At 39.3% G+C, this 22,799-nt stretch overlaps 1 protein-coding gene across 4 annotated transcripts in view; it reads left to right on the plus strand.

Annotated features, from left to right (window-relative positions):
- The window catches only part of LOC129236303 (filamin-A), a 204,375-nt gene that overhangs the window by 49,385 nt on the left and 132,191 nt on the right, over positions 1-22,799 (plus strand). For 2 of the 4 annotated variants that reach the window (XM_054870607.1, XM_054870609.1), the window contains exons 2-3: positions 10,933-12,218; positions 20,052-20,391. In XM_054870607.1, coding sequence (XP_054726582.1) covers positions 11,265-12,218; positions 20,052-20,391 — 1,294 coding nt within the window. In that variant the 5' untranslated portion in view covers positions 10,933-11,264. The remainder of the gene's footprint in view (positions 1-10,932; positions 12,219-20,051; positions 20,392-22,799) is intronic. The other 2 variants (XM_054870608.1, XM_054870610.1) reach the window with 2 other exon arrangements.

Raw genomic sequence — 22,799 nt, forward strand, 5'->3', positions numbered from 1 at the left:
AAATCATGTGAATCAGCCTTACACGATCTTCTTAGCAAGATTGAAGCCGGGCTGGAAGCTGACGAATACACAATGGGCGTGTTCGTGGACATTGAGGGGCCTTTTGATAATGCCACTTTCGGCTCAATATGTTCCTCTGCCGAACGACATGGAGTTAATCAAACCATTGTAAAGTGGATATATTCCATGCTCTCTGAGAGGCTGTTAACCGTTGGTGAGAACAGTGGCAAACTAATCACTGTCAATATCAAGCAAGAATGTCCCCAAGGGGGTGTTCTTTCACCGGTGGTGGTCGTAGACTCTCTACTAGCGGAGATGCAGGAACTCGGTTTTCATGTTCAAGCATATGCGGACGATGTCTGTGCGCTAATATCGGATAAATCCCTGGTCAAAATCGATGATTGGTGCATGAGACGAGGTCTTTCCGTTAATCCGAACAACTTCTTAGACTTCTAACACTGAAAGGTGGGACGCTTGGTCCCTCCAATGAAGTTAAATATCTAGGAATTATCTTCGATAAGAAACTGACTTGGGAGACACACGTTTCACTGAAGGTGAATCGCGCATTAAGGATTTTTCAGCAATGCCACAGAGCCTTTGGTAAAACCTGGGGCCGGAAACCTGCTGGGGTCCTATGGATATACACAGTACTTATCAGACCAATCATCACTTACGCCTCTGTGCTCTGGTGGCGACGGAGTATGGTTAACTCCACAATCCGAGAACTATACAGACTGCAAAGAAGCGTATGTTTATGCATCACGGGTGCCATGAGTACAACCTCTGGCGATGCCTTAAATGCTATGCCTGATTTGCTCCCCCTGGATGTTAAGATACAACAGGAAGCAATAAAAGCAATGTGTAGACTCCATAATTATGGTTTCTGGCCCGAAGACGGAACTTCGGGACACAGAGAAATCTTTAAGATGCTATCTGAGCAGTATCCACTGTTTTTGGCACCTACAGACGACCTGATACTCATAGTTTCATTTGGAAGGAAATTTGATGTCAGAATACATCCCGCATGGATATTCGAGAAGAGATGGAGCGGAAAATAGATTGGAGTTTTCAGTGACAGTCAGACTGCACTGAAGGTCCTGGAGAACGCGAAACAAACCTCAAAGATTGTTGGAGAAAGTAAGAAGAAGCTTAATTCTGTCGCAAGGCAAAACAGGCTTGTACTTATATGGGTACCAAGGCACTCCGGTGTTCAAGGAAACGAAATTGTCGATGAATTGGCCAACCGTGGATCAGCGGTTCCCCCACAAGGGCCAGAGCCAATAATCGGAATGATTTCCGAAGGAATCATGAATTGGATCAGCGCTTATGTAGGCAATCTACATAAAGAGCGATGATCCGGTCTAGAACGCTGCAGAACTGCAAAGTGTTTTGTGAGAAGTCCGAACAGAAAACTGTCAAACTTTCTACTAAAACTTAGAAGGAAAGACGTTCGGTTGATGGTCGGTATCATTACAGGACACAACCCATGGGGTCAGCATATGACCACCATTGGAATCATTGAGGACCCAATGGGCCTGTCTCGCTTGGAGGAGGCGGATAGCACTGAGCACTTTCTTTGTGAGTGTCCTGCCTTTGCTATATCACGGCTACGACTTTTGGGTTCCGATGTCGTGAGAACGAGTAATATTCGTTTTCTAAAACTGGAGGATATTTACAGATTTGCCAAAGAATCTGGAAAATTCTCACAGGACTAACTACCTTTATCTCTGTCTCTATTCTTTCCTATCTCCTTCTCTGATACTTTTCTCCTTCCCTCCTTGACTATCTACCCCCTTTCCAGAGCTCTAAATACAATGGGCTCCTAGCCTGAGAGCTTTAGCAGCCACCAAATCTCTTGGTGCTCCTTGGCTCGACCCATTCAAATTTCATTCATTTCATTTTGATATCACTACTTGAAAAGCCAAAATTCCAAACTAACGCTCTCTATGAGTTTTTCGATCTCCATATATTCACCACGTTCCCTGGGAAATACATAAGTGCCTACTTTGAGAAACCAAATAATCGCATTGTTATTTCCTCTTGACAATATTTCCCAACCCCATTCAAGGCATTCGTTAATCTCGAAAGCTTATAGAACTAATCAGCTGCCAGCAAAATTGCGAATGCTCCAAAAAATACCTGTATTTGAACCACCCGGTATACAAGAATGCTTATATATACAAGCGCGTAGACAGACATACCTTCATTCAATACGTAAATCAACAGCTTTGATTAACCTCTCGATCGATGATGTCAATTTTAATTTCGCTGTGTTTTTTTTATCTTAATTTAATTGCTTTTCTTTATTTTATTTATTTGCAAATTCCTTTATCACCTTTTGCTTCACGAGCAGCAATTTTTTGGGAATTATGACTCATGCAAGGCCAATAAATATATTTTTGTATGAATTGTTTACTTACCAAGCGTTTTCATTTCATTTTCAATAAACAAATGGCGTAAAAAACCTACTTAGCCAATACAAAGTGGCACAGAGACTTTCTGAAGTGAATGTTTAAAAATATTGAAAGTTGCTTGATTTATTGCCAAATACTCTAATCAATGGTTTTAATTATGTACATAAAATATACACAGCTGTACGAGGGTTGCCTTTTATAAGGTTTGGTTAAATTTCAGGGGCCGATGATGAATGTGACCTCAAGTTTTTTTCGGCATTTCATTTGACATTTTTCAATTTCAGACTAATTCAATTTGAACCATGGAAAGATACATAATCGAGCAACGCGTTAAAGTTATTCAGGCTTATTATGAAAACGGGCGTTCAAATCAAAATGCATATCGCGCACTTCGTGAAGAAAATCATCTTCAGTGATGAGGCACATTTTCACCTCAGTGGATTCGTCAATAAGCAGAATTGCCGCACTTGGGCGAATGATAATCCCAGAGAAAAAAAAAATCCCAATGCACCCACAAAGAGTGACTGTTTGGTGCGGTTTATGGGCCGGCGGCATCATTGGGCCGTATTTTTTCCAAAATGAGGCCGGTCAGGCAGTTACTGTGAATAGTGTTCGCTATCGTGAGATAATAAAGAACTTTTTTTGGCCCGAATTGGAAGGTATGGATATGGATGATATGTGGTTTCAACACGACGGTGCCACTTGTCACACAGCTAACAAAACAATGGCTCTTTTGCGCGATAAATTTGATGGCCGAATAAACTCCCATCGCGCCGATGTCAATTGGCCGCCAAGATCACGTGATTTGACACCGTTGGGCTTCTTTCTTTGGCGTTATTTGAAAGGAAAGGTGTACGTCGATAAGCCAGTAACAATTCAAGAGCTAAAAGATGAGATAATTTGGCACATTAACGGCATAGAACCTCAATTATACCTCAGCGTCAGCGAAAATTTGGACCATCGGATGGAGGTGTGCCGCCGAGGTCGCGGCGGCCATTTGGCCGATATTTTGTTCCATACGTAATTGAGCCATACCAATATTATCACAACAAAGAGAAATGACAATAATTTCCTAAAAATGTATTTTATTCAAAATCAACACCGTCCCTTGAAACTTAACCCACCTATGAAAACAAATTAAATACAGGGTTGGCCATATTAAACTGACCCATGTGATTATTAAAAAAATATGGAAAAAGAAACATTTTTTTGTGTTTCATTGTGAAAAACATTTAATTTAGTTCAAGGAGATTCGTTTACATCACTTTTTGAATATGATATCGCGCAAATGGTCGCCCTTAGCTCGTATAGCGTAATGTGCCCGTTTTTCGGCGTTTTCCATAGTTTTGGCCAGCGTCTCGGCCGATATGGCGGCTATTTCCCGTCGAATATTGGCCTTAAGTGCGCCTAGTGTCTTTGGCTTGTTGACGTAAACCTTAGATTTCAAATTACAGTAAAAAGTTATAGGGTTACTCAATGGGTCAGTTTAATATGGCCAACCCTGTACATTTTTTTTTTGCGGTGTGTGTTGATTCCACTAAAAATATCCCTCCTCTTCTCTTGGAATTTTCCCTCCATCCCGGGACTGCTTTCGCATTGCTTCGAGGTACAGGGTCGAGATAGGACGCCGTCTTGGAAGGACACTTACTTACTCCCCTGCGAGCAGGGTCGCATGTTTTGAGAAACCTATGCTCAATGCTCTTCAGCATAAGTTTCCATTTCACACTTCTTTTTTCTGATAATACCCTCCACGAAATTTGCGACGGCATTCCATATTTCTTCGTCTATCATCATTTTCACGATTATTTCTTCAGGTGTAAATACACCAATAGCACGTTGCAGAGCTTTCCTTTCTATGCCATTAAAGTCATTACACTCCCTTTTTCGCTTGAACCAAATTTCAAAACATTTATGCCCCTCAAAACTAGATACCTCCAAAAATAGCCTTTTGATAGCTTCAACAGCTTCTGCAGAATTTGAAAAAAGTGCGTCTCGCATTTTATTGTTGATGCTCGAGGACAAAAATAAGTCATACATAAGTGCAAATCAGGGCTGTAAGGCGAAGGTCCTATTAATTCGTTCTTTCAAGTGCTCAAAAACTCTCTTTTGTGAGCCGGTTGGACTGGCATAGCCTTGATGAAAGATGATTATCTTCGACGGTTGGTTGTCCGTAATTCTCCGAATACTTGTAGCAACCAAATGGTTGTACTAAGAACTGTCTGTTTTAAGGCAAAGCAAAAATCAGAAATTCCTCTCAATTTCATAACAGTTCTACAATTTGTGAAGTCGTTCTTAGGATAATTCCCATTTTAAAGATTGCAGTTATATGAAACTTTTTTCCAAATAGTCCAGATGAAACGATCCAACAGAGAGCGACTTATTGAAAATTAACTTGAATGGCCTTGTGAGCGAGAATCAGTTTTTCGGCAGAACTGACCAGCAGCATCGGTTATGAATGAGGGTTTCAGAGTTTCAATCACTCCTTGAATGTCATCTTCCGTCACGTGATATACATATGTGGAACTGCACAGAGGAATCTGAAACACCTAAATGGCTTAGATCAATATCTGAATCCCATACAAAATTAGCACTAAGAAATTCCACAAAAAGATTTACCGTGTTTGTCTTTATAGAACATAGAGGATGGTAAGGTCAGGTTAGGTATATCTGGCTGATCTGAATAGATCTCACATAGACTACAAGAGTCCGTTGTGTTACCAGTGTTTTTGGAGTCGTATTAAACATAGTTTGTCGTACAGATCTTGGCGAGTTTCAATGAACAGCTTTTTTCAGTGGCAAAGAAGATATTCTAACGTATCCCTTTTTTCTTCGCCTAAGTCGCACATGTCGTTCTGAAGCAATCCCATTTTAGCTGCGTGATATGGAGTGAGACAATGTCCCGTCAGTACTCCAACCAATATTTTACATTCCTTCCTTCGGAGTGAGAAAAGAAGGTTGGCTGTTTTCGTGTTGCAAGTTTGCAGCATTATTTAGACAATCCTATGGGAGGTGATGGTTCGATCTAGGATGAGTACCTAGGCAAGCGAGTGCCTGCCTTAGCAAGCTTATCAACTCTTTTATCTCCCTCTATTCTCATGTGTCCCCAGTTAATTGTGACTTGTCTATTCTCGCAGAGCTCATCTATTTTGGATCTATAGTGTTGCAGTGTTGGATCTACAATGTCGGCCGCTCGGAGTCGGCTTAAAACTGTAGGTACCTTTATTTGTGGAAAAACATCAAAACGCACGCCACAAATAGGAAGAAGAGCTCGGCCAAACACCGAAGAGAAGTGTACACGCGCCAATCATTTATTACATTTATTTATCGATGCTGTTGGAATGGACTAGATTCCAGGCAGCACCGTTGCCTCATCCTTTGATGCATAGGCGGTCTGAATAAAAGAGTTCCAACTTCGCACTGAACAATCGGTTGGACGGGATCCAGAGTCGCACTGCTAGGGCGGATGAAAAGAGCTAGTTTCTATGTAATGGGCAACGTTCTACAGTGATTGAATAGCAGCCTCTTCAGAGTGTTCATGTTAACACAATTTTTTATTTGAGTTGGTAGTTCGTTAAAACATTTTAATCGTTTATAGAATATATTTTTCTTATCAACTTTTGCTCAGCGGCAGTCTAAGACTACTTCTTTCCCTGAGTAAATATGACTGGATATTGTTTATGCATCTTAGGTTATCTCTCAAATAATTCATAGCGCAATAAAATATTTGCTGTTTCACAAACTGTAACTTAAGGTAAAAGTCGATGACACACCAATTCCGACTGTTAGCTACCCCAAATTTTGGGAGTTACCTTCGAAAGTTTGCTCTCTTTCTCAGCGCATACAACCGCCATTGCCACTAAAGTCCAAAATCGTAAAAAGGTCCTCAAATCGCTTGCCGACAGCACTTGGGGCATAGGCAAAGACATGTTGCTATCGACATTTAAGGCATTAGGCAGGCCGGTTTTAAACTATGCTGCGCCTGACCGGTCGCCTGGAACCAGTGAATCGCAGTGGACGAAGCTACAAACTTGTCAAAACACTGCCATTAGGACTGTGACAGGATGTCTTCTGATGTCCCCATCTCAACATCTACACGTCGAAGCCCATATGCTCCCTGTAAAGAAGCATAATAAACAGCTTTGCAAACAGTTCCTGTTAGGGTGTTATCGCAGGTCCCACCCATGCAGGCAGACAATTAACGACATTCATCAGCAGACTCCTACCACCTTCTTAAGCTCCCAACCCCCGAATGCCGTCATCGGAGTCCAACCACCAACCATTGCAGGCGAAGCGGTCCAACTTCCCCGAGAGTCTCGCGTAACCTTGGCACAATTACGTTCTGGATACTGTAACAGGTTAAACTCCTACCTATCCAGAATTGACCCCGACATACTAAACATATGTCCGGCATGTGAAGTCACGACACTAACTCCATTTTCACATGATCCTTTAAAAATTATAGCTTTCTATTTTTAGATATTCTTGTTTTATGTCCGTAACCCCGGGGTAATTTTTAACCTCGAGGTGTTAATTATGTAACCAAAGGGGCGCTGTACTTCGCCAAGTCAGCATCGTGGCGTTATTGCAACGTATTTTACTTCTTGAAGCGATGGATTAAGAAATTGTCTAATTTTTACTAACAAACAATTTTTTATGTATGCAAGTATAAGTAAGAAGCCATTCTTATATATTTTATATAAAATGTTATAAAAAGATTTTCTTTGCAATAAAAAATGTAAGTGAATAATCATCGCACTCAGCTTTGCTCAATTAAGTGGACTTTTTGAAGCCTACATTTAGGCTCAAGTGAATTCAATGAATTAGCAAAATGATAAAGTGACTAATGTTTGCATGAGTAATTGATACCACATACCAAATGTATTATGTTTCTACAAATTTAATGAGTGCACACAGTAAATATTTCCTAGAACAGGCAACGGAAATGACAACAGTGTTAAGAAAAGTTGAAATCAAAGAAACAGAGGAAACAAAATTACTAATAAAATCTTAAAAAGTTACTAAAAAGTATGAGTGAATGAACTTAATAGATATATGCAATTAAAATAACTGTGCACATATGTATGTATGTGTATATTTATAAACAAATGTGTATGTGTATGGGCGATTAGTACCTAAAATCTCCTAAGTATAACTAAAATAACAAAATAAAAGTGTGAAGTCAAAAACAATATGAGCAATTGTATATGTGTATGTATTTGTGAGCATAAATTTACAAACAATAACCGTTACAAAAAATCTAATGCCAAAAATTTAAAAGTGTCACGATGAAATCAAGTCAAAATAAAATTAACCTGAAAACAAAGCAAAAGCACACAACAACTGCGTCACAATGAATACTACATTGATTTCGTACTCAAAAATTAAAAGCAAAACATTACAAATACACACAAAATTGGCTATCATGCACCGAGTGGCACGTACTACAAGAAATCGTATTGATAGAGATCGCGCATAAAACAGAGCTGCGGCTAGCGCACCATTCCATCGCTGCCACATGCACATACCTACGCATATACATATATGTGTATGTCCGAAGCAAAGTCAACGTCAGCGTCAACGTCAGCGCCAACGTCATTGTGATCTCGATGACGACAACAAAAAATTGCGAAAACACTTAACCACACATACACCAGCCACTCTTGTTGGGGCGGAATAGCGAGAAAGTAATAACAACAACACAAGCAACAGCAATGCAGTGCAGTCAAGCATTTCACTTGCATACCAAATGCATTGTAGCTTTGTATTAAATAACAATAGCACAAAGTAGCATAGAACCAGACAAATAGACGGATCGGTAAACATACACACACACACACATGCGAATGGATAGTGAAAAAGTATGATTAGCATGAGATAGGCACATTCCTATGTTGCCGAGAGGCGTATTTCAATTAGACTTGACGCCAGTTTTTCATCGTCTCATCGCTGCCCATTCATATTTTACGATTAGAGAGGCCACAGAGAGAGAGAATAAAAGAGATCTCTCTCATTTTTTGGTCACTACGTATTTATTGTTAACATACTGTTAAAGATCTTCACAGAGTGACACTGAGAAAAATGTTGGCGCAATTTTTCGTATAAAAATTTTTTGTTTCCGCTTGAGAATTTATGTTTAGCCTAACAAACATGTACAGACATTACAAATTATTATTATTTGAGGAGATTTGGTGAGGTGTCTTTAAAGGTCACTTTTTGGATTGTGAGTATTTTTCTGAGCCCAACTTCTTCAATAAATTTTAGTATTTGCTCTACTTTATTGAGCTTTATTTCCTCCTCTGATAAAAAGGGTTTACCCAGATTTTTCTTCCGCTTATGCATTCGTGCTGGGCACGATTTCATCTTTGAGTAAAATTCATTCGCTCAAACTGGTATGTAGATATTTTCAGATTTGCAAAGATGTTTCATGTTCTAGAACACGAATAAATATTTCTCAAAAAAAAAAATTTTTTTTCAATTGGAAAGAGTAAATCTTTACGAAATGAGCTCAAGAGTATATAATAGATAATAAGGAGTGATTGTTTTAGAGTTATTGGGTTTTAAATAGAAGTGAAGCAAGGAAAATACAAATTGATTGGGCAATCTTTATTATATTTGTGTAGAAATATTCATGACATTTATTTCTTAAAGATAATCCCTTTCAAATGTTGAGCGCAACTGCGCAGTAATTCGACCATCCGTAAGCACCAATTTTGAATAACTCGCTGGAGGGTTTCGGTCGATACCTCGTGAATAATTTCAGTTATATTGACTTCCAATGCCTCAATCGAAGCTGATTTATCCACAAAGCATTTCGACTTTACATACCCCCACAAATAAAAGTCTAAAGCTGTGATATCACATGATCTTGGTGGCCAATCCACTGGCCCGAGACGAGAGATAAATTGCTCACGGAAACGACGACGCAGTAAATTCATTGTTTCACGGGCTGTCTGGCTGTATGGCAAGTAGCGCCGTCTTGTTGGAACGGAATGTTGTGGAGATCACGAGTTTCAATTTCTGGCATCAAAAAGTCGTTTATCATGGTGCCAAAGCGCTCGCCATTTACTGTTACATTTTCGTCAGCCCTGTTTTTGAAGAAATATGTGCCGATAATTACTCCAGCCATAGGCCACGCCAAACGGTTGTTTTCAATGGATGTAATGACTGTTCCTGAATGGCTTCGGGTTGCTTTTCAGCCCAAATACGGCAATTTTATTTATTGACGTAGCCACTAAGGCAAAAATGGTATAGAGGCCAATTGGTCAGAGCACACGATAAACACTTTTCACACAGAGTCGATTTGAACGATTTGTAAACGTTGTTGAGACGTAAGTCTTTCCATGATGAAATCTTAATGAATACTGAAAAAAAATTATGTATTTAGTTTGACAGTAATCACGCGTGATCTGTCAAAAAAACTCTTTTGGAAACAGTAGTTCCAATTTGATCACCCTTTATTTTGTATATGTACTTCATCACCTAATATGGTATTCTCAGCCGATGATGGTTATAGCGCCGGCATAATTATGTCAGAAATTGAACACTACAAAGCTGGGGCTTGGATATGTAAAGCTCTAGCGGTAGTTTCCAATACAAAATTAAGAATATCACACTTAAAGATTCCACTTTTCGGAAAACTCGCATTGTATTAAGAAATTCGAGGAGGTTCTCTTCACTTCCGACGGATGTAGTAAGACTTCTCAGCGCCATTTAATGAGCGGCATAAGCTTAAATGTGACATAAAGGCAACTTCTTTCTTTACTACAATACCTTTTCTGGATTACTTTTCATTGCGGCTATATCTAAATTGCTTAATTTTCGCCTATTCAGCAGATTTATTCACTAGGTGACAAACAGAGAAAGCTTTTCGTTATCTAAACTAGTTTTATGAAACGAATTACTTCAGAAACTCGATTCATTTGTCAGTTTTTGGATTGCGTTTTTTACTTTGGAAGCTTGTGTTTTGAGAATTCGGGAAAAATATAGAACTTCGAGAACCTTTTTTAGACCAAATTAATTTCACTTTAACAGTTTTTGTACTCAGGGAAAAAAAAATCTTATAACTTCTTTAGAAGAAAACTCTATTTATGGATTACTTTTTAATTATTGCCCTGAAATCGAATAATTCTTAAGTACGGATATAGAAAGTGCATGTTAAACCGGAACATGTTTTTATCTAAAAATTCCAGGGGTGTGAAATAAAAATAATTCCAGGGGCAAATAAAGAAATTTTTATTTATTCCAAGATTTCCCGGGTGATCTTATCATCGACCGATTTTCGAAAGTGTGTCTTAATCATTTCGCATATTTTGCCAAATCAAAATTTTAAGTACACAGATATTCAAAATAAGCAACCATACTGGTATGACTAACGAAAATGATTGAAATATAAATGACGAATACAATTCTTAAAATCTATGAGGTAAAAACTTGATTCTCCATGAAAATTAGTCGAACAGATAAGAAGTATCTGAAGTATTTCGTCACTCAACATAAATATTGGCGCTCTTAATTACAGTGTAAACAAATGATATTGCCGATTGCGGTTAAGCGAGAGCCTCGAACTTTACAAACAGAACACAACACGAATCTATAAGGCATAAATAAAGGTAAAATAGAAAATACAATACAAAGAAGTTAAACAGTTGAAAGCCGAATAGGCGGTGAGCAGTCAAGTGTGGTGAGTATTTTATAAGAGGGTAACAAAAGGTAGTTTACTCACAAAGCAAAGGAAAGACATCATATTGAGCAGTAAAAAGTGAGAATAAACAACCAACCAGTCAACAACAACAATAGCATAATCAGGTACCTAGCTACTAATTAAAGGCAGCTGAGTTGTTGCTCAGCAAAATGTATGGCAATCGCAGCATTGCGGCCAACGCCAACGTCAACTGCGCTGTCAACGCCAATAAAGCCGGTCCAACTTTGCGTTGTGGTGGAGTTGAACCAACAAATGCCGGCTACAACAAACCCACGGCGATCGGCTCAGTAACAACAACAATGACCACCACACCAATGCCAATGAGAGTAACGGCAGCACCAACACCACTAGCAATGAGAGATGGAGCGACGTCGATGGGAGCAAATAATGTGACAATGACGAGAAATGCGGTTGGAGAAAAGTTGGAAAAGCAAAATACAACAACAACAAAAGTGTCGCCTACGAATGGAGCGGCTGCGACAGCAACAGCGGCAAAGTCAGTAAATGCATACGTTAGCAGAAATAAAAATTCAGTAGAAGGTGGACCGCGTGCGCATACGGATGTAACGGATTACGAGTTGTTAAGTAGACAACAAACAAAGCAACAGCAGCAGCAACAAGAACAAAAGCAAACAGTGCGTCAATTGCAATTGACAACAAATCCACAGGAACAACAACGAAACTTATTAAATTTGCAAGTAAATAATAATAGTGCGACAAAAACCAAACCAACAACAACAACGCCAACGGCCGCAACAGTTGCTCGTAGCAATAATAATTTCGGTCAAACGTCATCGGCGACGATTTATCTAAATCAGAAAAACAACAACAACAACGTAAACGTGAACGCGAGTGGTAACGCAAATTACGCGCGACAGCCGCAGCAAACGCAAAATAATTACGAGTCGAACGCGAGTGCTAACGCCTACGCTGAACAAGATCGCTACAACAACAATTATAGCACAAACAACACAAATCAGCCGGCCGACAGTAGGGAAGGATACTACGGTTCATCACTGTCTAGTTATCCGCAACAACAACAAGTACTCGGCTACAACACCAACAATAACAACGCCGAATACTATCAACAGGTGTGTGCAAAGGTTGTAAACAAAGGCAAACAAACTAAAAAATGCTTAATCTAAAAAATTAAAAAACAAAAAAAAAATCATTAAACTTTGTGGGTTAATGCAAAACGCTAAAACGACACAGATCGAGCTTACGCCCCTCCCCCTACCGCCTTCTACGCAAAAAGGGCCAGGCGGCAGTTTGCCGGTGTCGTATAACAGCTTCTAAAAACTTTTTCAATATCTTTGCTTTGCTGCTACTAAATTAACATTTCGCAACTAATGAAAATGTTAATGAACTTCACACGCCAGGCAGCCAGTCGGCCAATTACTTTATATGTATATGTATTATATTATATATATAAGTATGTATGAATAGGTATAATAACAAATCAGCCACTTCAACACTTTTACGCGCACTCACACACACACACACACACAAACACGCACGCACTCAAGGAGCGTACGCTTGAGAAGGCACTCATAGTTGGCCAAAAAGAGTCAGCCCAACAATTCTTGCCGGCAAGAACTATGACGCTCTTTTACCATCTTCCCCTCATCTGCCTCTCTATTTCGTCACCACAGTTCATTAAATACCACGGCTTCAGAACACTTTGCTTTCTGCGCTTCTTGCGGTTCTTCTTGTTTGTTGGCACTTTTATGACTGCCAGCTCGCCGTTGTCTTGCAGCATTGTGGTTAAAAACAACAATAACAACAACTTAGTGGCAGTGGCAGTGGCAATGGCTGTTTAAGCCATTTGCCTTCCCTGCTGTAGAGCCTTTCATGGCAGCTGATGTGGCACGCGCAATATCCCAACAACGTGAGAGAGGAGAGTTACAGCGGATTAGACGAGATGACAACGTCAACAGCGCGGTGTGCATGTCAACATTTTCTAGTTCTGGTTTTCCCGTTGCACGTCGAGTGTGTGAAGTGACTAGGCTAGACTAGCAGCAAGTTGGGCTGCCATAAATATACATAATCAAATAAATGAATGTACACACATGCATACATACCTGCATGTACAAGTACGTACCTGTGTATGTTGCTCAACATATACGATCTTGTGGAAGCTCACTGCATACATTGCCCTGATAATAGATGCCGTGAGCCACATACATTTGTGCATACTTTTATGTGTTTGTGTGCGTGTGAAAATCTGGAGCGTGGCTGTCGACTGGCAGCCAACATGACAAGCTTCCAGATGCAACATTGTGATTATGAATATTTCTCAATCTCCTCACCTTTTGACTGCTGTTTCTTGTGTTATCTGATCCGATTCGGCTGCTGATATTTGGGCGGTTCCGGAATGTTTACTTGCTACATTTAACCGCACATGTGTGCATATTTGCTTGCATACTGACACATTCATTTACTTACAAAGCCGAGCTTTCATTCTTATATGAACTTTTCATACATACATACATACGTATATATGGGTTTACCTACACATAATATGAATATTCGTAGGTTGCAAATCCGTCTGTTAGCCGTCTTACCGTTGGTGACGTGGCTAATGGAAACGAAAAGATAGGCGGTTTTACCGTTTGTTGTTAAAGCATTACACTTATTTACATACTTAGTTATGCCCGCATACTCATAAAAACATCCACCGGCGTTTCACCGGCTGTCCATCCAGCAAGAAATAACTTTTTAATGCGATTAGGTTTTTGAATATTTTCTCTGCATGCGATTTCATTAAGCCTAAATTTGATGGAACCGAACTTCTTAGAAATAGGTGAAACTGTGACAGTGAGTCACACATTTCCTAAAATATTTAATTACTAAGCTTATCGCACACAAATGCATTCCAAAAGCTAAGTACACTAAGATAGAAGGCGGATCATTTACATATTTAGTTGCACGCAGTGTGTGTGTGTTTGTGTGACATAGACAGCGAAGAAATTCAAAATACTGAAGATAATATATATATGTATACTTGTTGTTGTATAAAATTTAAATTAACTAAATTTAAAACCACTTTTAATTAATTAACAAACGACTGACAGTAAAATAGATCCTATTGTTAGGGGAATTAGACAAAGTATTTTCTCCTACTGCTGTTAGAAGCTCTCACTGTTAGGAGCACTGCACTGTAGTGGAAGCAGTTAACTGCTTGAAATGAGATGAATTAATAATAAGATAATATGATGAAATAATAAGATGAACTATTAATAGTAGCTTTTTGGCAGTAAATTTTTTGTGAAGAAAAAAATATCTGTAATTTTCACATTAAACAAATGGTAGAGAGGGGTGATATTCCTCGTGATATTCCTGTTTCCCGTTACAGGCAAAAAGTCGCAAATGTTAATGCAACTTTATACTCAATTTTTTAGTGGTAAATTAATTTTAACAAATTATGAGTAGCTCCCATGTATTATTTAAAAATTCGACACGAGTTGTATTTTTTTTTATAGTAATGAAAATGTGGAAATAAAATTAATAATCGGCTACATTAAATCCTTCAGAGTCATGCATCAAATTAATTAAATTTTCTGTTTCCATAAAGAAGCTGTTAACACTCAACATTACTTTACATTTTTTTCAATATAAAATGCAAAAATATTTTTATATGCATTTCGATTTACTGTTTCTAGCAGAAAGTTGTTGATGGATGTATATAAGCAACTTAAAATCTTTCGTTTTTTTTTCAAAATATGAAATATAAAATTTCACCAACAAAAAATGTTTCACAAAAAAACGAAAATTAATGAATCTTATTTCAAAAAGTGTACTGCTAGTTGGACAGAGGTGTCAAAGCCGGCTTGGCAATATTAACACGTTGAACGCGGCGCCCATTTTTCTGACCTTTCCCTCGGCCGGCAGAGAGCGTCACTCTCTATGTATGCGATAATGTCATATTATCAGCGATCAATTCTCTGTTTCTATTTAAAAAAGTAACCAGATAAAAAATATCAGTTACGGAATTTCAGAGAGAAATTGGTAAATGGACTGACACAGCGAGCAGATGAACAAATTCCACTTCGGAAATGAAAATTTGTTCATAAAGGAAGGAGACGTCGATAAAGTTTGAAAATACTGTTCTGGTTGTTATAATGAGAATTTAAGATTATTAGGGTCTAAGAAAATCAAAAATTTAACAAAAAAAGTTGTTACATGTATAAATCCCAGCTTAGAATGCTTCAATAAAAGCTTATTAAAAGAATATTTGGCTACATTCATTCAGGTTACATTTATCTTGGAACTTGAATACTGTCGGTCCACGAAAAGTATAACGACAGTTCCCAGAGACCGGGGCCGGCCACAAGGAAAGATCAGCGTCGGCCCCCAGGGATATTTAGCATTAGCGCTCGAATCTCTGCTGGATAAGTAAATGGCGCTCGTTTTTTGGAAGAAAGTTTTCAATTTACTATTCTTACGCAATTAGAAGTAAAGACACATATTCATGAAGAGAAATACCGTTAACAGATATCGTTATAATTTCGCACAGTACAAAGGAAGAGAGCGTGAACATACAGACAATGACCGACATTCCTCGGGAGACTCCTACCACCTTCTTAAGCCCCCGACCCCCGAATACCGTCATCGGAATCCAACCACCACACATTGCAGACGAAGAGCTCCAACTTCCCCGAGAGTTCCGCGTAACCTTGGCACTATTACGTTCTGGATACTGTAGCAGGTTACACTCCTACCTATCCAGAATTGACCCCGACATACTAAACATATGTCCGGCATGTGAAGGCACCCCGTACGGTACTAACCACCTATTCACACGCCCCATCAAATCCACTCATCTAACTGAAGTAGTGGACGCATCGGCAAAAGGTTGCAGTCTCGTCATTATTAGGACCCGAGCCCTTCCTTGCAATGGGACAACACACCATCAAGGAGAAACTTTGAATGCTTAGGCGCCAAACTATGGGGCTACGCCAGGCAAAATATTTATTGGGAGGGTACGACCATAAGAGGTATAAAAAACTCATAACTCTCCCCAAAGATAAACCGAGAAACCGGGCATCCTCACCGGCCATTGCAGACTGCACAGTCCTCTGCAAATGATCGGGATTTGGTCCACTGGCTCGTGTCGTTTCTGTGACAAGATCCCGGAGACTCGAACACTCCTTCATCTTGAATATGACGCTATGGTGCGGAAAAGGTTGGCAGATTTCGGCTCTTTGGAGCCCGAAGAGAGGCCCTTACGCTCAGTACAACCCAGTTCTATGTTAAATTTAATAAGGTAACCGGGTCTGGAGAAGGTACTATGAGGAGTAGAGGGCACCAAAGACCATGAGGGTGCAAACCTTCAGTAAATCTAAATCTAAAGAAGCTCTTTAGCATTTGGGTACGAGGGTATCCAATAAACGCTGTTAAAGCAAGAATATAATTACGTACAATAAATTTGTACTTTTGTAACCCTCCGTTACTGGTGATTTTTTCCAATTTTTTCGTTGCAAATTTTCCGCATTTCTATGCAAATATGTTTTGTGGAAAGAGATATATGTACATCTCGAAAACCGTACCAGAGCTTGATTTTATTTTCATAAGCCGACGACATAGACCTAACAGACTTTGTAGGTAGGTAGGTGCAAGTGGCACTCGATATTTAAACCTCTTCATTCAGACCGTTGCTGATCCATTGTGATACCACAGTAGTAGTTTACCGGCTACTTCTCGTTAAACCATTTTGTATTAAGTGTAAACCCATTGAACTGCCTGACTCTTATATCCCTAAGGTCATCAGTATCATTCAAGAACGATAAGTCAAAGTATCTAAACCAAGTGGCGTGCCACGCTGGACAGTGACAGAGAAGATGCCTGACAGATACTTCCACTCTTCCTACTCCTCATTCTTCCAGTTTCTGCAATAGTCGAAATGAGGTACATTCAATCCCTGATCATATCGACCTAAGAGACAGTGGCCTTTGATCAAAGCAACTAACATTGAGACGTTATTCCTTCGCCAATTGAGTAGCGCATGATGTCCCATCTGGTCAAACGAAAAGAACCAAACAAGTGGAAAAAGGAAGAAAAGGTTTTGGATTACAGATTGACGACCAACAGTGGCTAACTATGTATTAACCACTTCAAGCTATTGATGAAATTCACCAGGTGTATGATATTTACATCCGCAATATCTGCAGGTGTAGCAAAAAAGAGAGAGCCCAAATGTGTAAATATTTGCGCCACAAGAGCAGGCCAGCTGAGAAGAAGGTGCTGAGATGATTCCACCTCATCCACCGCCAGACAGCTTCTGCAGAAAGGACTTGAAGCAATCCGAAGTCTCACCGCGTGGACACCTAACGGGCAATGCCCGGTACCAAACACCTATCAAATGCGTGAGCTGCGGTTTTGTTAGCATTAGAAGTAGCCTTGAGCGCCCCCGAAGGGCGCTTTACACATTTACGCACTAGCCCAGAGCTCGCTGAGTTGAGAGAGGTATACAAGAAGTGACAAGATTGTCGACTTAAACAAGGCGCAATACGAGGCTTTTCTATGTCGAATTTTAAATGACGGAATCTTATCGGAGCCCATACGAACTGAAGCCGGTGTGAGGCAGGACTGCATCTTATCACCGCTTCTTTTACTGCTCGTCATTGACGAAATTCTAACCAGTTAATCGGCAGCAGCAGTAAAAACTGATAGAGAAAAGACTGTCAAAATAATCTCTTTAGATGGTTTGTGAGCAAAAGGTTTACAATGTATCATTAAGAGAGTAAAAATGAATGATGAGAAGTAGAGTAAGTTCCTATAGATTTAATGGAAAAATACAAAGAGGTGCGACTTTTACGTTACTGTTGATTTGCCATTGCGCACAGGTTTCGGTTGTTCGGCCACTGCTACTCGAAATATGTAAGAAAGCGGATTTCGTCTACCGAAATGGTCTCAATGAACTCCTACTCCTGTAAACTCATCAAAATAATCTACTCAGCTCCAAAAAGTCCTCGTAGTTATATGATGCTCTGAGGTCTCTTCAAACATTTCCGCAAGCGCATGAATAGAAAAAGGACGTATATTTGCATTTGCAATTTATTATGACAACAGACCATCAACGAAAATGATTTAAGCCTGCCAATCAGCTGTTTTATCTACTCACATACATACATACATATTCCCGTGCACACAAAACAGACGCTGGTACTGACTAAGCGACAAATGTGCGCCAGTGCATTGACTGTCTGTTAAATTTGTGTTTAAAGAAAGATAAATTTTAATGCGGAGTCGATAAAGTGACCCTTAGTTTTAAGCCAGATTGGCAATTACTAAGCATTAACTGTCACTGCATTCTTCATCATCATGAATTCCTAGTGGTCCAGTGTGCAACAGAGGGCCACAACGAATTTCTTCAATTTCTGTTTTGCGCCAGTCTTTTAACTTCATTCCAACTAAGCTGCATGGCGCTGGTTTCTGACTCCAGCAATTGCTTCCAGGTATTCGTCGGTCTTCTACGTCTGCGGCTTACTTGGGGGTTCCAGTCAATGGCGGTCCTTGTTAAGTCACAGCCATTTCCTCTGCGTAGAACATGGCCAATACAGCCGCTCTTTCGTTTCTGTAGTAGTTTTAGGTTCTGGCCCATAAGTCGACATTCGAGATAATATTTGGCCAGAATATTTGAAGCAGGTTTAGAAGACTTGCTCCCCCCTCACTGTTGTTGAAAGAGAAACGAAAAACTTATTTCACAGGAAAGCACAGAAGTGATGGAGTTCCATTTCTTCGAGTGCTATTTCGAATACCCTTTGGTCCCAGTAAAATAGATGCAGGACTGTGGAAATTCTGAGGACTCCACGCCATTCAATTTCCAAACTCTTAGCTGTGTTAGGCGGTCATTGAACGATTCAAAAGCTAGATTTGCCATTAAATCCCCATTGCAGAAGCTGTGGACACCTTTCAAAGAAGGAGACTGTTGAGCACTTTCTCTGTAAATGTCTCTGTCTTCTCCATTATAAAGGGTTTTTCAATTGGCGCGGGTCGATTTTAGCGCCCTGTGGCAGCCATTTTGTTTTGGTGACATCTGTCAAATCTTTTGTTTATTATTCAGTTGTTTATGCCAAATCATCATGGCAAGTTACACGATTAAACAGCACGTTGAAATGATAAAACTTTATTATCAAAATGAGTGTTCATTAACGCAAACGTTGCGCGCATTGCACCCATTTTTCGGTAGACGTGGTGGCCCTTCCAATTTCTTATGGCCCATATTGAACCATATGGACCTAGACGACATGTGGTTCCAGCAGGTCGGCGCTACATGCCCCACAGCAAACGCCATTTTATTCCATTTCAACATCTACCCGCCCTTATTGAAAAACCCTATATATATCAGCTCTGGCTGACTGTAGTTATCTGTAGTTATCTGCCTGTTGGAGGCCTCAAAATAGTATCAAAACGGCGCCTTAGTGCCACTTGAAGACTGCCGGATTGGTACTCCAACCATTTCACTTACCTGCCTGCCAGGTAGCTAATTTTTGAATCAGCAGAAACTGGAAGCAGTATGGCTTTAAACTCTCAATTGAATTCACTTTTCACCGTTTTTTTTTTTGTTTTTTTTTTATGTTTGTGCTGCTTTTAAGAGCATTTGTGTGTTAACTTCTTCTAATTTGCGCAAACAATTGTTTAATAATATCAATAATTCAAATAAATATTCTTAAATAATGCCAAAGGGTGTCCATTCCAATAAGAAGAAACATTCCGTCATATGATTTGATCCATTTTTTTCACTTACATACAATAAATTACCATTAATCTGCTTTTATTTCGCTCGTCATCCATCGCTGATCACTCTCATCAACTCAATGCATAATACAACTAATTCACCTAAATAAATAATTAACACTCAAAACAAAAAATGTATTCGTAAATTAAATAAATTCTAATCGAATTGAAAATTTTTCTACGCACAACCGAAATAGCCATCCGATTATTACCAACACCAAGAACCGTACGACGAGAACTTCGACGAAGACATGGAAGCCGAACGTGATCTCGCCGAAGATGCGCAATGGAAGAAGATCCAACAGAACACTTTCACACGGTGGGCCAACGAGCATCTCAAGACCATCGACCGCAGCATCAGCAACTTGGAAACCGATCTGTCCGATGGCTTACGCTTGATTGCGCTGATTGAGGTGCTATCGCAGAAACGTTTGCCCAAACACAACAAGCGACCGACATTCCGCAGTCAGAAGCTGGAAAATGTTTCAGTGGCGTTGCAATTCCTCGAACAGGAGCACATCAAGATCGTCAATATTGGTAAGTGTGAAGAAAACCAAATTTATGCTTCTACTTTTATGCACACACACACATGTAGCTACTCGTATATATGTATGTGCTTCTATGTATATTTACTTAGTATAAAATTCATAGGTAGAGTTTACCGGCGATTTCAATAAACTGAGGAATATCGAAATGAAAATAGTAAGCTGCACATGCGTACATACTCACGCATACGTACATATGTATATGTGTAGGTATGTATGTACGAATGTGCATATTTGTGCTTTACATTTTAAGTGTTGAAATTCGTGTCTCAGGAAGAGCCAAATTTTTTACCTGTCTTGCGCGTTAAACAAATTCATTCAAAAGCTGAGTATATCGAGCAGCCGCAGTAAGCGGCGTTGTGCGAAGGGGCGATGAGCGCAGGGTGTGTCGATGCGTTAAGCGTAACAAATGCGCACAAACATTTTGATTATGCGGCACAGCCCGTTAGACAAGGCTGAGAATCAAGTTTCTAAACGAGTTTCGAGCGTTGAAAAACGACAACAAACAAATTGAAAGCAACAATTTGTGGGTACCTACAAAATTTGTGTGTGTGGTTATGTATGTATGTATGTATGTACATATGTATTTATGTGCGAGTGCCTGCCCGACTTTCATGTTGCTTACCACATCTTGCCTTACTGCGAAAGTGCTTAGAGACTTTTTGAATTTAACGAAGCGTTAGAATTAAACGATATTGCTCTTACGTCATACCCAGTTGAGCACTAGCGGCAAATGACTTCACGGTCAAGTCGATGATATCACAAAGCAACTGTGTACAAACAACTGCACGCAGAAGTATATCACGTACATGCAAACATACGTACACACATAAGCACATACATACATACATACATACATAAATACACACATACATACATACATTGTACTTCCTTCTCTCTACTGCCCCATCATTTTGCCGTTCACTCACTTCTCGTAGGTCAACAGGCGGCGACAATGCAACACACACACACAATACAATACGAAATTTTTTAAAATTAAATTTTATGGCTCTTTTCATTTTCAATTATTATCCAATTAGAAATGCATTATTTTCCATATAAAATATGAATACAAAATGCAGCTCCTTAAAACGCGGCTAGTGGCTTGGGAAGTTTGTAACTTCACTTTTCTTTGAAAAAATATTTTGTAATTTTTTTTTTTTTTGTTCGTGTGTGCTCCTCGTTCTTACTACTGCATAATGGCGATAAATTATATTATGAACTTTTTGCTTTGCTTCGGCAATTTAGTGTGTGACCGCGGCCCAGAAAGCAAGGCGAGCGCCAATGATTGTAAATATACACAAATAAACAAATACACACTTCCATTTAAACACATACATACATACATTCATAACTACATAGGCGATATCGTACGTACTCGTTATGCGCATATATGCATGTGGATTTTTATTGTTGTATGTCCCTGACAGGCTGATGCGCGCGTCACGCCATCGCATTCCATGAATACCGCCGCTTTTGTCCAGAAACAAATGAATGATGTCATTCCCTAATGGGGTAAAGCTCCTCAGAGGTTTGCGAAGTATTTGAAGTTACCTTGTTTCGATTCACTCTCGCTGATGCCGCAAGCGCTTTGAATTGCAATTAGTTTGTTTTATTCTCTTCCCTGGTTATTGGACTGCCTATACTGACCACAGAGCAGGAAAGAGGGGTATATGCGTTTAATAAATGTTTATTCAAAAAAAGGCGCAAATTAAAATTTTGTTTCCATTTTATATTAAAAAATATAGTTAAGTTTTTCAATTTTCAGTTAAAACCTAACCTTGCGCTGAAAAACTGGCTCTTAGTATGCAAAAAAATCCACTATTGCGCTAATTAAAAGACAGAGGGGTTCCCCTCAATACGTAAATACAGTTCACAATAATTTGCTTCTCTGGTATTGGTTTAAACGATTTCCAGCATTAGTTTAAAAGATCATACACGAAGTCGGCGGCTAAACACTCGATTGGTATCGAACATCTGTAAATAGCGTTCTCCAATTCTTAAAGATAGTATCACTCAGCTAAAATTCGTAAGTAGTGGTACAGCAATTTACCTTTCATGTTGCTCTCCGACGGTTTCTTGCTCTATTTCATTTAAGATAGGGTGAACATATAAAACACAGTATGCATAAGTATCATACCTACATACATACATATATGTACATATGAGGAGTAGTGATCTGCCTATAGGTCGCGCGAACTTGTGGAGAAGAATATTATTTACTGTTGTACTTGTGTACTTACATACATATATGTACATATAAAGCAGTAATACTATATGCATAACTAACAGGCCTAACATAATGAAAAAGTGGGGAAACTCTATACTACAATACAAATCAGTGAGCGAAGGTACTCATTTTTTCCTACCAAATATTTAGGAGAAAATAAGTTCCTCTCA

Source organism: Anastrepha obliqua, chromosome 1, assembly GCF_027943255.1.
Source record: "Anastrepha obliqua isolate idAnaObli1 chromosome 1, idAnaObli1_1.0, whole genome shotgun sequence".
NCBI classification, from domain to species: domain Eukaryota; kingdom Metazoa; phylum Arthropoda; class Insecta; order Diptera; family Tephritidae; genus Anastrepha; species Anastrepha obliqua.